The sequence below is a fragment of the Calliopsis andreniformis genome, unplaced genomic scaffold (genome assembly GCF_051401765.1).
Source record: "Calliopsis andreniformis isolate RMS-2024a unplaced genomic scaffold, iyCalAndr_principal scaffold0022, whole genome shotgun sequence".
Classification (NCBI taxonomy): domain Eukaryota; kingdom Metazoa; phylum Arthropoda; class Insecta; order Hymenoptera; family Andrenidae; genus Calliopsis; species Calliopsis andreniformis.
The window spans coordinates 288,885-302,630 of NW_027480432.1; the positions used below are offsets into that span (position 1 = coordinate 288,885).

General features: G+C 51.9%; 1 protein-coding gene across 1 annotated transcript; it reads left to right on the forward strand.

Moving 5' to 3' along the window:
• Positions 1 to 5,455: 5,455 nt before the first annotated feature.
• LOC143186791 (uncharacterized) lies at positions 5,456 to 9,755 on the forward strand. The gene is made up of 9 exons (XM_076390567.1): positions 5,456 to 5,655; positions 5,770 to 6,039; positions 6,100 to 6,391; positions 6,452 to 6,877; positions 6,968 to 7,513; positions 7,593 to 7,718; positions 8,731 to 8,866; positions 9,351 to 9,570; positions 9,659 to 9,755. Exons 1-9 carry the CDS (start codon positions 5,456 to 5,458, stop codon positions 9,753 to 9,755), a joined length of 2,313 nt encoding a protein of 770 aa, XP_076246682.1.
• Positions 9,756 to 13,746: the final 3,991 nt, after the last annotated feature.

Consider the following 13,746-nt stretch of genomic DNA (forward strand, 5'->3'; position numbering starts at 1 on the left):
CCCTCCCTCTGTTCGTTTCGTATTTCTACACGCGATTTTTCTGCATCCCGATCGCGTGGAGAACACAACGCGGCGAGACGAAAATGTAATGGAAACGTGAGGGGGAAATATGAAGGTAAAAGGAAGGAGACTCGTATACCCCTTGCCGCTCAAAGTAGTTGCTTTCTTCTCACTTACGTTATCGGAGAATATCGATCAATTTTCACGAAAGATAAACTGGAACGCGGCAGAGAAATAAAAAGTTGAAGAAAAGGAAAGAAGCGTAGTGTGGCGCGGTGGGCCACAGGGATCCGTGGCAAAGGTGAAGCAAGACGAGGTGAGACGAGACGAGACGAGGCGAGGCGAGGCGAGGCAAGGCGAGGCGAGGCGAGGCGAGGCGAGGCAAAGCGTGGCGAGGCGAGGTAAGACGAAATAGAGCGGTATTTGGAAAGACGTAACTCGTTCGTCCCTCCGGTAGCGCGTGCACGAGCCCGTACGATCGAAACGGAACACTTGTGTTTTGCGTTCGAATCGATCTCCAACACTTGTGATTTCGTGAGTAGTCCGCGGCACGATCCCGAACCGACCGACGAGTTCATCTGAACGCGTTCTCCAAGCTTGCCAGGATCGTACCTCGAGATGCTTCCAGTCGCGTCGCGTCGCATCGCGTCGCGTTTCAGTTTCGCATGAATTTCGGAATGAACGCGTACCGCGGCACAAGGTGTCGTCACGCAAACGACGGAAACGCATCGACGGTCCCGACGACGTCTGCCGCGAAACTATCCGATATCGAGGCGAGATATGTACCCCTCGGCACAGATATTTCATTAATCGTTAAGCACATAGTCGGTGTAAGATAATGAAATAATATCGGGCAACGACGATAATACTGTTTGCCGCGCGCGGGTTAATTATTCCTCTCGGGTCTTGCTTAATTGGTCGAACGCGCGCCGATTTCTTCTGAGCGTCGAGACGCTTGAAAGTTGAACGAGCGATCGGTAGAAGTTTCTTCCTACGTGCCTCCTTCGCTGTTTACGCTAGAACGTTTGTCGGAAGATTCTGTTTGTGGACCGTGTGACGACGCTAAAACTGACAGACGGTTCGGTAGTTATAAATTACGTTAAATGCGCGCTATAAAGAGCGGGCTTAGACGTGTGGGACACGAGAAGAGACAGAAAAGGAACGTAGAGCGCGAATCGCGTTATCAAGAGTGCGCGTAGATCGGATCGTAAATAGCTTTACACACGACGCGTTGCTTCGTCTCGGAGGGCCAACAGATGAAGTCGAGTTTGTTTCGAAGAATCGTGCTTAAATCGACGGTTGCAAATGTCTCTGTTCTGTTTGCCGAATTAGATTAAGTAGATACGAGGCAGAACGAGATTCATCGCCTTTGTCATTTTATTTCCTAAAGCCTCGTATTCGCGGTTTCCCCTCCTATCGTTGCTCCCCGGTTTCTATGCTCGTTTCTTATGCTCCCTAAGCCCTCAAGCTAATTCGAAACTAATTGCATGGTAAAGATAATAAAGCCGATGCCTAGAATAATAATTGTCTCTGGCGAGAGGACCTTGCGAGAAAGCCAGACGAAAAAGCCAGACGAAAAAGCCAGACGAAATGGAAAATTACATTGAGGTCGATTCGAGGAAGGAGCTGTGTTGCGTAACGAGAGGAACGAGTAAGCGCGTCGTCATCCCCTCGTGTAGACTTTTAATCGTGCTCGTACCCGCCCCGCGCGCACAACCGCTACCCAAACGAAACGTTAAAAATTTCGTTTCCTCTTATAATCCAACCTCGATAGCGGCTGCGCGCGCACGGACACGCACACAGATCTACCTGGGATTTTCATTTACGTCGATAAGCCTTTCCTACTTCATCGATAAAGAAAATGGCCTTGTCGTGTCCGCAATTTTAGCCGTGACGCAACCCTTTCGGCATCGCGAAACAGTTCCCGTAAAAATGTTCGTCGTTTGAAGAAAGAACACGATTCACGAAAAAACTACCGATCTCTAATTGCTGTAAATTACATAACTGTGAATCCAACCAATCGCACGCTTCCATTGATATTTGCGATTCTATATGATTACGACGGCACGTGATCGGTCAAGTAGATTGACTACACCTGCAGTAGTAAAGCTGATATTTTCTGGTCACCTTTCTGGAATCGTACACAAGCGAACACGACGGTATTACCCGATGAACTTAATCTACACACATTGCACTCCGTTTCACGTCGATAGACACAATATCATGATTTCTGATGAAATTTTCTTCCGTCGAAATTCCTCACCGTAGATACAATCTTCTGCGCGATGCATCGTCGAATCAGCTGAAATCTTTCTCTTCTCGTTGCTCGAAACACATTCTTTGCGGACCAAAATTGGCGAGAATTAGGTAGCAAACAGGGGGAAACGAATGGGCGCTGTGCAATGCGTTCAACGAAGATTGTTCAAGTGAGAGATAACTTGTAGAAAATTGAAAGTTCGAGAAAGGATACGAAGCGCCGACTCGATCGCGAAGAAGCGAAGTCGTCCGCTAGGTTGCGGACGCTGGTCGCGGTGCGTCCCGAGAAAATAACTCGACCGCGGAACAAGAGAAACGGCCCTACGCGTTCCTGGCGGACCCGACGACTGAAATTATCATTTTAGCTGATATACTAGCTAATGTAAGGATGCAGTTTTATCTCTTATTATCATGGGAAACGAGATAAATCGCGATAGTGCCGTTTATTTTGACAACGGCGTGCCTCTCACAAGCCAGCTCGGTTCGCTTCGCCATCGGTGGTCGCGGTGTCGTGCGATCGCTCGGCTATTGCCACTCGATTCGTTCTACCCTTGCGCCGAGATAAGGTAAAAGGCAAAAGAGATGGGACAATTGTATCACTTTCCCCCTAAACTAGGCTAAAATCGTTGTATTCGATCCACCTATCTATAATTCCTTTCGCATGAATTTTTTTCCTAGCGAGGAAATAAGCGTCCAACTCTCTTGCCTTGCAACTCTTGTCTCTCTTTCTTGTCTCACAACAAATCATCTCCTCTCGCCTGGCGTTCTTGAAAAAGGGAAAGCCTCGATCGACCGTTTGATCAGCGACGAGTGGACAGCATGATTCTCCTCGACTCGTTGTTCGTTATCGTTCGTTATCAGCGACACAGCGCAAAGTAATCTGTATTTCCTTCGCTCTTCGATAAACAATTCATTTTTCGATCCCATCCTAGATAGACGTATCGACGAATCAGTTTGTTCTATTCAGCGGCAAATACGCATCGGTTCTCACATTTATTTGCAGTGAAATCAAAATTGGAAATAACAGGCATCATTCTAAAGATTGCATCCGCTATACGTGCTACTTAAAAAATCGAAAACGTAGATACGTTTGCTCCATCTGATTTCCCAACTCGTTCAGATGCCGCGTTTGGTACCTATCACGACCGTCGACTAATCCGATTGGATCGCGAGTCGTGGAACGGTTAGCGAATTGTCACGTACGCCTCGCTTAGCTTCGAACACGGTGATCAAGGGTCGCGCCTTTGCCCTGACAACACCATTTTTCTCGGCTGATCCACGTTGAGCAATATCGTCGATTTTCGTACGGTCTGGCGTTGCCTTTGCGATGACGTTTCGTTTGCAGAGGTGAATCAGAACGACCGGCCATGACGTAACGACTATGACTACTATCTCAGGATGATGACTGGAGCGCGCGCCTTACCCCTTGCTTTACGATTTTTCATTGGTTCTACGTGTCAGAGGGAGTGATGTAACGTCGCTATAACAGTTTACGCATACAACTAGGTACGTACGTCATTTCCATCGCGAAAACACTTGATTAGAACGCGAGGGATTGATTACAAAGAACAAGTCTCGTCTAAACACGCAAGGAGGATAGTTGAAAAAAATAGTTAACTGAGCGAAGCTCAACGATAGAAGATTTCATAGGTGTAGAAGGTATTTGGAAGTGGAAGGTGTTTTCAGAATGTATAGAGAATAGGCGTTGGTCGCAGGGACGAGCGATAAGGGGTGGAAAGGGTGTCGATTTCGAAGGAAGGGTGAGTTATCCCTCCGATTCGAAATGAAAAAGCAGCGAGCAAATTTTCAAGCAGCACGATAACACCACCGCGTGTGAATGATTCACCGAGGCACCCTATCGTTGCCACGATTCGGCCGCTAAAATAAAATGGCGTTAGCAATGGCGAAGGCGTGTGGAGGAGAAGGACGAAGAGAACGCGTGGACACCTCTCGCGTTCCCCTTGCGCTCTGGCTGAAGCTCCCCTCTTGCTCCCCTCTTGCTCCCCTCTTGCTCCCCTCTTGCTCCCCTCGCGGTCGCGTTATCTCGCTGTAGCTAGCGAGCGACCGCTCGTTATCGACGAACAAACAACGGACCCCTCCGTCGCCTCTTTTCCACTCGATCGCCAGGGATTCTCGCCTCGTCTTCCTCCTCTCTTTCGCCAGTTTTCCGTGAAAAGAGGGAAAAGAAGACAGGCGAGTAGTCGGTGGCAGCGGTGCATCGGTGCGTTTCGCTGGCGAGCTAGTTCGCTCGATCGACCGCTGCACAAGCAACGAGGGGATAGCTTGATAACTCGCATCGGAGCCAGCGAACGCAGAGTGAACTCGAGAGGAACCCTGGGTACGAAACGCATCGGTTCCTTCTTATCGTCTCCTAGCCAAACGGAGTGTATCTCCACTTTCCGCCTTCCATCTTACGCTTCCCAGCGATCTCCTTGTTGCTCGGAATAAGCAAACAGTTGTCGCCCTGCCACCTCTCGTGCACGCGTCAGTTTGCGGCCGCGTCTCTACCGAGACGCGTCATTCAAACCTGGCTTTTGCCTCTTCTTTCGCGTTTGTGAAATAGTCCGCTCGTACTCGTGCTTGCAATTCTCTGTCATTGTGCCGCGAATGGTGAGCTCGTCGGATAGACTGTAGAAGAGAAGAGGAGGAAAAGCAGGTACATATTGGAATTTGCGGACGCGTAACTCCTGAGACGCTGTGCCGGATGTGTCGCTTAGCGATTGCGCTCCTAAAAGAAAAGAGTCGTCGACGTCGTCGCGTGCTCGCTCCGGAAGTCGAAACTTGACATTGTCGAAGGGAAGTGTGACGCGAGTCAGGGTAAACAGTGCTTTGCTCGTTTCTTCTCGTCGCCGAGTCCGAGGTGTGCCGTTGCTCCCTCTTCGCACTTGCTCTTCCTACGTCCTCGCACACACATATATAGCTTTCTTCCTGCCGGAACTGGCTCTCTCTTTTCTCCTTCTTTTCTCCTTCTTTTCTCCTTCTTTTCTCTTTCTCACCGTTTTCCGTTCTCGTTGGCGGTTCACCGATGCGACGCGACGCGACGGCTGAAACGCGATCAGGTCGCGTGCCACGGGATTTTCCGCTCGCGACTGCTCGCGACCGCACGCGCCTCGACAGTTGCCTTCGCTCGCTCGTTCTGGGAACTTGTTCTCCAGCGGTTGGACCGTTTCGAATCGTTGACCTGTTTTTCCAGGACGCGATGAAGGAAACGCTAGTGAAGCAGGAGATCAAGCAAGAGTGGGAGGATGGCCAGGCCGAGGAAGGCTCGCCTCGGGTGACCGCGACCGAGGAGCAAGCGGTGGAAAGTCCTCGAACAGTGATCACGTCGAGAAGACACGTGCGCACCATCACGACGGCTGGGCATATAACCGAGACTGTGGCGGAACCGGAACCCGATTCTCCGGACGGCAGTGGTCTCCCTAGCAACCTTTCAATACCGATGCAGCAGCAGCAGCAGCAGCAGCAGCAGCAGCAGCAGCACCATCACCACCAGCACCACCACCACCACCACCATCACCACCATCAGCTTCAGCATCAGGCGGTAGACCAGCAACGTCAGCAATCTCGGTCGCGAAACTTTCACGAGGAAGAGCAGCACGGATCGGGGAACCAGCAGACCTCGCAGCACTTTGTTCAAATCTCCCAAGCGGAGGCAGATATTCAGCAACAGCATCGCCCTGGGGAACAGCGCGTCGTTTATCTGACGAGCAATGGGCAGGAAGTGCAGGTCGAGGTACAAGACACCGTCGATCCTACTACGCTGACAGTGAAAGAACCGACAAGGTAAGAAATTGAAAGGTTCGTCTAATTGGTGGACGTTTAACGAAAATCGTTTCGCCTAAGGTACGAGACACCTGGCTCGGATAGAACAGACGTGGAACGCATGTACGCCTACTCGACGTCGGACGCGCAGCAACTTCGAAGGGAGAATCACGCGATCGTGATTCAAGCACAGGACAGGCGCGTTCAATCGGCAGCCGCGCAGCAGAGATACAGCCCCCGAGACAGCGGGCAGTCGGGCAGTGGAAACGGTTCGTCTGGCAAACCTTACCACCAAGGCTCGCCTGGACTGGTTCCACCTAGCGAAGAATACGAGGCCACTCCGATGGTCTCTCAAGGAAACGTACCTGTGACCGCGGCCGCGTTGGCAGCGGTAGTCGCCACTGGGACCGCGAGTCCAGCCGTGGCAGGACAGCTCAGTTCTCCTGCGCCTCCTTATTCCCCACCGATCGGCGACGGCATTAGGGTGACGGGCAATCAGCAGCAGTCCACGCAGCAGCAGCAGCAGCAGCAGCAGCAGCAGCAGCAGCATCACTTAGTTGCCGCGTACACGGACGCTGGAGCAACAGACATGAAGTACGACGCGGATGCGGCTGCAGCCGCCGCGACGGCAGCCGCGGAACGTTTCGCCGCTGTCGCGACTGAAAACATGAAAGTGTCGAGCACGTATGCCACCCTCGAGACAGTCACGATTCCACCGTCTCAAGCTATGCAGTACGCGCAGTACATATCTAGCAGTGAATCGTTCCAGCAAGCTCCGACTTACACCTACGCGAAATCTGGAGATCAGCTGATCCTCGCCTATCCCTCGCCCGCTCAGATAGGCTCCCGTGTCGGCGGGGTAAGTATTTTCCACGATCGGTCCACGATACCTATGGAGAAGCGCAGCTATCGAATCGACGGGTGTGAAATGATCGCGTTCGATCGACAGGTGGAATCTCCGGGGAACGCGTACATCAAGGGAGATCCGACCCTGGCCTCTTCGTTGGGAGGATCGCGCGGCATGTCGCTGCACTACGAGCAGCCAGGCTCCCCTTCGCAGGTGACCCTTTACAGCGGAACTGCTGGCTCTTATTCTTACGCGAAGCCACCTAGCAGCGGGGAATACTGGTCGACCGCGGGAACCCCGTCTCCACCCACGTACGAGTGCGTCCCAAGCTACCAGAGCGTAACGGCAATAGTCAGCGACGCGGCCAACATGCAGCTATACTCGGGTGGCGGGTACAGCGTTTCGACTGGGAGCACGGGATCGGGCTCTCCGTGGGCCAGCTTGCCTCTTCCAGGGCCTGACGAGACCTTCGACGGCACGATAATGCCCGCAGAACCGAAGGAGTGCTCCGGATGCGCGAGTCCAACCACGATGTGGAAGAGAGACGACTCTGGCCATTACTTCTGTCACAACTGCATTTACAATAAAATGAACGGAGTGAACAGGCTACCCATCAGATGCGGGAAACCGAAGCAAGCTGTTACTCCGGTAATTCCGCGTTCCCCGATCTATATCCTTCTGCTTCTCATCTATATCCCGCGCTCACACGACGGATCTGACGTTTCAGACGGGCGTACGAAGAACTGGGGTGCAGTGCGCGAATTGCAGAACGAGCAACACAACCCTGTGGCGGCGGAACAACAACGGCGAGCCAGTCTGCAACGCCTGCGGTCTCTACTTCAAACTGCATAACGTGAGTTGAGCTTCTCAATTTTTATACATTTCTATACCTCTCCTGTACGAAGGCGAAAGACGAAGACGAAAGAAGGTAGAGAAAAGGCGCGACGAAAGAGTTGTCGCGAAGAGCGGCAGTAGGAATGTTCCGAGAACATTTCAATGAGTCTAGCCTTTTTTTGTACTTTGTTCCGTTGAGGTCGTTAGACCGCCTACACCTCTGCGGTTCTCGTTTGTTTGCGTGTCGTCGAATACGCACTGGTCGACGAAAGCCAGCTTGCCGCGCGGAGAACAAATAACGGACCTCCGGACGTCCGCTGTTCGACGATCAAATACACGCGACACCGGCGACACAGACCTTCTCTGATTTTCGACATCCGCGTAGACGTTGCTCTCCTCGCGCAGCGAGACTAGAATTCTTACCTCTTATGTTATGTTCATTCGCTCGCGTTATCGTAGAACGTATCTCATCTTTTAGTGCACAATAAAATCGTAATACATAAGAGTAATCTCTCCGTGACGCGACTCGCTAGTGCTTCGGAAGAGCCGTTCTAGCAGAATTATCAGCGCGTCCGCGTAGTTGGGAATGACACGGAGCTACGATCGTCTCTCCGTGATTACTTTTCTTACGCAATTTCTCCTGCGTCGTATCGTGCTCGTCACAGTTTTCGAGGCGTGATCCGATAATCGTTCCGAAAACATCTCGAAAACGGAGCGGTCTGGGTTAGGTACGGTAGAAGGTAGGTATCTACACCCGTAGATACCGAGGCGAGGTTCGTTACGAAATTCTCGCTCCTCGCGTCGACAATCGATCGTCGAAACGATCTACCTATGTACCTACTTGCTTTTACCTTCTGCAATTGTTTTTCTTTCGAATTAATCCGACAGACCGATTGACCGAAGTGCGCGTTATCGATGATTTCTCGGCGATCGCAACTGTCGATATTAGCAAGGAGAGTCGATGGTTTTATCGGGTTTCGTCCGATTCAAGTTCAACTGTGAATTGTTCTAAAATTGTTGCTCGGTAATAGGTAAACAGGCCGCTGAGCATGAAGAAGGAGGGGATACAGACCAGGAAGAGGAAGCCAAAGAATCATTCCGGTATGGGTGGGAGTTTGGCGGGGCCCAGTGGCATGCACAAGACCGAGCATAAGTCTAGCTTACTCGGTGAGTCTTCGGTGAGCAAGTTTGTTCATTTAGTTTCTTCATCGTCATTTCTTCGCTACTCATCGTGACGCATTCGATCGATCGAGAGTACCTACAGGTTGAGCACGCTTGCGAATCGCTGCCTCCCCCGTGTATGCTACTCTTCGAGTACCGAACGCGTCCAAGTAACGTGCATACGCGAATCGTATCGGCATCTCGGATCTCGAACATCGCCCCGTCCTTGATCGGTGATTCGAAATTAGAGCCGCGAACCAAGATCAAAGTCCGAACCGAAGACCGAAAGCAAATAAAGGTTGACGACGATTCGAGCGTGTTAGATGCCAGATACAGATAAGGATCGTCGGTGAGAGACAAGCAAGAACGAGAACTAAGCGCGCGGTTTATTGTCGCGGTCGGAGCTCCGAAACTGAACCAGAACGAAGACTCGATAAGAGAGGAGAGGTCGATAGAATCTTAGAAGTCGGAATTTTTCTTAAAGTTCCAGTGGACTCGTTGCAGTTGAACGTATACGGGAGCGATGGCAGCGGTATCGGGGGCGGTGTTGGGGCTGGGAGCGAGAGCGGAAGCGGAAGCGAGGGAGGGAACGGAGCATCCGACGAGCGACGTCCACCTGTAGGTACATCGACCACGGCGCAATTAGGGCACGCACACTCGCCCCTCGCATTACCCACCGCCGCCGTTCTAAATCGTCAGACCACCCTTACGTAAGTGTCGCGATTTTCCACGAATCCACGAATACATTTTCGAACAATGCCGAGAATTCGCTAACGTTTCTTCTGTCGATATTTTCAGCGTGCCACCACTAGAGCCAATCGTTAGTCAATCCAGTGGCGACTTGATCTCGGTTATAACTTCCACGACGACGGCTGTCCACGCCGAGAGGACATAAAGGAGGAGATTTCGATGCCGCGAACGAGAGTCAAGGAAGCGGGAAAGTTCGAACGGAGCGACGAAGAAGAACTTACCGATCGATGTCGCTTCTTGTCGGCTCGATCCGAGCGCCATCGTTGGTAGATTTCGCGCGAATTACGAGACAACGCGTCGATCACTTTTATCGATCGGTAAATATGTTCCGCTTCACTCTGATCAGAGACAGTGACGACGTGACGACGTGACGACGTGACGACGAGTACCGACGAGTACCGACGAATACGAACGAGAGGAGGAATACGTCAATCCACGCGCACTTTCTTTATACGTCGGAAGAAGCTATTTCCAAAAGAAATCTTGTCTGCTCTGTGCGATCGCTGCTTCTTCTTCACCCTTTTCGTTGTTCCTATTTATTCTTCGCCTTAGGGTTTCTACGATATTTGTGAATTATTCTATAACGCTCGGGAATCGCGGCAATTCTTCGAACCACGGCTGAAATTGATTCGAAAGCATTTCCTGCTTCCGTGGCAGAAACGAGCGTTTTCCTTTTTACCGATCGCGCTCGATCGTACCGACCGATGAGTGTTGCTCTGCCTGTGACTTTCGCCCTCTGCAGACGGAGAAAGAAAGCGAGAGCGATGCTGCATTCGGTTGCCTTGTACCGTCGGCTATGCAGTCACTTTCTCGGTTGCCGCTAGATTGCTTTCTCCGTTTGCCCAAATGCGATGGCTACTTTCGTTTCAACTGGCCATCCAATTTCACGCAAATCTTGTAAATATAGATTCGGTCGTTCGAATGTGCCTTCTTTTACGCACTGACGCGACATACACGTATGCACATGCTGTACGGATAATTACGTATATCCCAAAGTGTACGTGTATATCGTGAAAAGAAAAATGAGCCCATGTAGGTGTCGTAGCGACTCGAGTCCTCCGATGACCTGCTCCTGTAAGTAGATGTCCGATGCGAGCATCGATCAAAAAGAAGCGCGCGAATTGGAAATTACGAGCACTGTTCTTGCTCTCGCGGAAATCCCTTGAGATCGATCGTCCAGGGATAGAGAAATATTTATTCGTAGCTGCCTTAGGAATCGTGTACGCGGTCGTTAAAAGCGCAAACGACAGTACGCGTGTTTCCGTGCAATGGTTGAGACAGAGTCTTTGTATTGGAATGGCGTGTATTTTATTCGATCTCTATCAATAAAACAATCCGGCGAGGTAGTTGATCGTTGTCTAGACATGTTTTCGATGCGCTTTTAGCCGAGGTCTGGGAATAAGAGACCTCGGTTCGCGAGTTCGAAACCCTACTTGGGAGAGAATTTTCTAGTGATCGACGAGTTACTAGGGAAAAGGGAAATCGAAAAAGTTTGGAATACGACGAATTCATGGTGATGCAGAAATAAATAAATAAATAAAGAAAGAAAGAGAAAGAAAGGGAGGAAGGAAGGAAGGAAGGAAGGAAGGAAGGAAGGCAAGAGACGGGAATTGCGAGGAATTGCGACGGGAAGGCGAAACGCGGATCGGTAAGAGGAGCAAAAGGAGCAGATCTCAGCGAGCGTCTGGAAAAGAAAGAGGAAGAGAGACAGATCGTGGAGAAGGACAGGCCGATCCTGTGAGCGTGGAGTGGAGAGGATAGAAAGAGAAAGAGAGAGAGAGAGCCGCGAGTCCATCAGGCTAAAGAGTGGCTATCGTGCCGGCTAAGGGCTATTCCATGTTAGCCGAGAGCGGCGAGCTCCTTTTTTTCTTCCTCTTTATTCCCCTCCCGAACTTTTTGTACGGCGCAAACGTGGCGCCGCCCTCGAGATCCCTTCTCGCACGGGAAGATTCTGAAAGCATCGTTTTCCTACCTTTCCTCCTGTCTCCTCTCTCTTCTCTTTTCGCCTCTTTCTACACTACTTTACTCGGATCGCGTAGTCGCGCGCGCACGTACACATGGAGCGCGTTATTATCGATCCGCTGGTATTTTTTGCTCGTTTCGACCTCGACGACTTCTTCCTCGTCGGTCGTTGCTTCGACGCTTCTCCGTTCGAGTCGAATCTCGGTACCGTGTGACGATCCCACGTAGCGTGTAGCTTGGAGAACCGTTAGCGATCGCGGAAAATAAAGCTTTCGTTTAATTGCTGTCGATTCGAAAATACCTCGTAGCTGGAGCGTGGAATTGGCGAGAGCCGAGGACACGAACGACCGGAGATCGATGTTCGGCAACGCTTTGGAACTCTTCAAGCGGTCGAGAATGTTGTAATTGGGGGTATTCGAAGATGTTAGATCCCGGGTCCATCCAGGACACGCGTCGTCCACGCAGACGCTGCCGTATCCGTGTCGACACGGGCGCAGCCGTGAAAATAAATCGATGGCGAATACGATCCTAGCCCCGAATCGACTGCGTGTACTCGGAACGACGAGAGCCTTTCGCGTTTGGATCGCCTGGAATTTAAGGGATGCCCGAGAGACGGTTTCTCTATCGCCGTGGCGCCAACCGGTGAACCTTATCGCGAGCAGAGCACCGTTACTCCGACTTCTTCCTTTAGGGAATTCTTTCCATTTCTCTCGGCTCCTCGGATCTCGACTTTCCCCCGCCCTCCTGCTTCCGTCGCTTCTTCGATCCGCCGCGCCGCGTGCCATGCACGACAGTCTAGCCACCGAGAAAAGCCTCCTGCCTGTCTCCGAAAAGCCGAGGCGCGAAATTGCGGGAAGCGGGCGGTCGCTGCCATAAATAACCTCGAAGCGCAACGAATTAGATCGCGCGATCCCGCGATCCCGCACGGAACATCGCTTAGTCTGATGGCGGTGTGGCGCGGCGCAGTTCGGCGCAGCTCGGCGCAGCTCGGCGCAGCTCGGCGCAGCTCGGCGCTCGCGATATTTCACGCGGACCAGGCACGAACGTAAGTTAAGTCGTCCACGGGCCGCGCCTCTCCTCGCCTTGTTTCGCCATCCTCTTCTTCTTCTCCTCCTCGCCGTATTTTCTCGTTCCGCTTGACAATCCAACAGCAACCCATTCTTTTCTTCTTCCCTCCTCCTTTTTCTTTCGCTCGCCTTCTTCCTCGGTCTTCCTCCCCCCGAAAGAGGCCGTCGCGCGTCAGTCCTCGACTCCGTCTGGAAAGATTTCAATCGATCGGCTTTATTTCGTTGATCCATTCGTCGGATTCCTTAGCTTTTCTTCCTTCTCCAGTTGCTCTCCTCTCTCTCCCTCCCTCTCCCTCCCTCGCCCTCTCTGTCCCCCACGGTCGTTGCTTCCTCTTTGTTTCTCGACATCCCCGTACGGAGAATCGAACGATACGTCGCGAACCTCTCGATTTTTCTTTTTTTTCGATGACGCGACTCGTTCGCCCACAGGGCTATTACAGAACCTACGGTCGGTCCTGAGCACCCACGAACGCGTACGTGTACGTGCGTACACGTGTACCTACACGCGTGAAAACAACCGCGCACCGGCGACCCGGTTTCCAGGAAGGAGGCGACAGAGCGACCGAGACGAACGGGGAGAAACGGAGAAAGAGAAACGGTCGGCCAGCCGAGAAACGTGGCGACCGACCACGATTAGATTAGAGAAGGAACTCTGGCGATTCGAGAGCGAATCCTGCCGGAGCGGTGTGCCACTCGGTCTCGGGAGATTCGCGGGAGACGCGACGCGACGCGACGCGACGCGACGCAACCGATCCAGCGACGCAACCGATCCAGCGACGCAACCGATCTAGCGACGCTTCACGCTAGGACACCCATTACCGCGTACAGCGAGCCGAACTTTGCGAAAGATACCGAGTCCCTCGGAACGATATATAATTCGTAGGATGCTTTATTTTCGAATCGCTCGTGATTTAGTGCGCGCCGCGGCTTCGCGGTAGAACGTCGATATGTAAATGCGTTAATGCTTAATGCGTGTCGGTTGATTTATTGTCGCACGATCGCGGTTGCGCGAGTGAAAGGCAGAGACTGCTTCGGAGGCTGCTACGACTTTACCGATTTGAGAAACGCGACTCGTTTCGAGCACCGCGAAGGCAACTTTGACACGCT

Coding starts and splice junctions, on each gene's coding strand:
- LOC143186791 (XM_076390567.1), top strand. CDS start 5,456: ATGAAGGAAACGCTAGTGAAGCAGGAGATCAAGCAAGAGTGGGAGGAT. Junction 6,040..6,099: donor ACAGTGAAAGAACCGACAAG/GTAAGAAATTGA, acceptor GTTTCGCCTAAG/GTACGAGACACCTGGCTCGG. Junction 7,719..8,730: donor TCTACTTCAAACTGCATAAC/GTGAGTTGAGCT, acceptor GCTCGGTAATAG/GTAAACAGGCCGCTGAGCAT.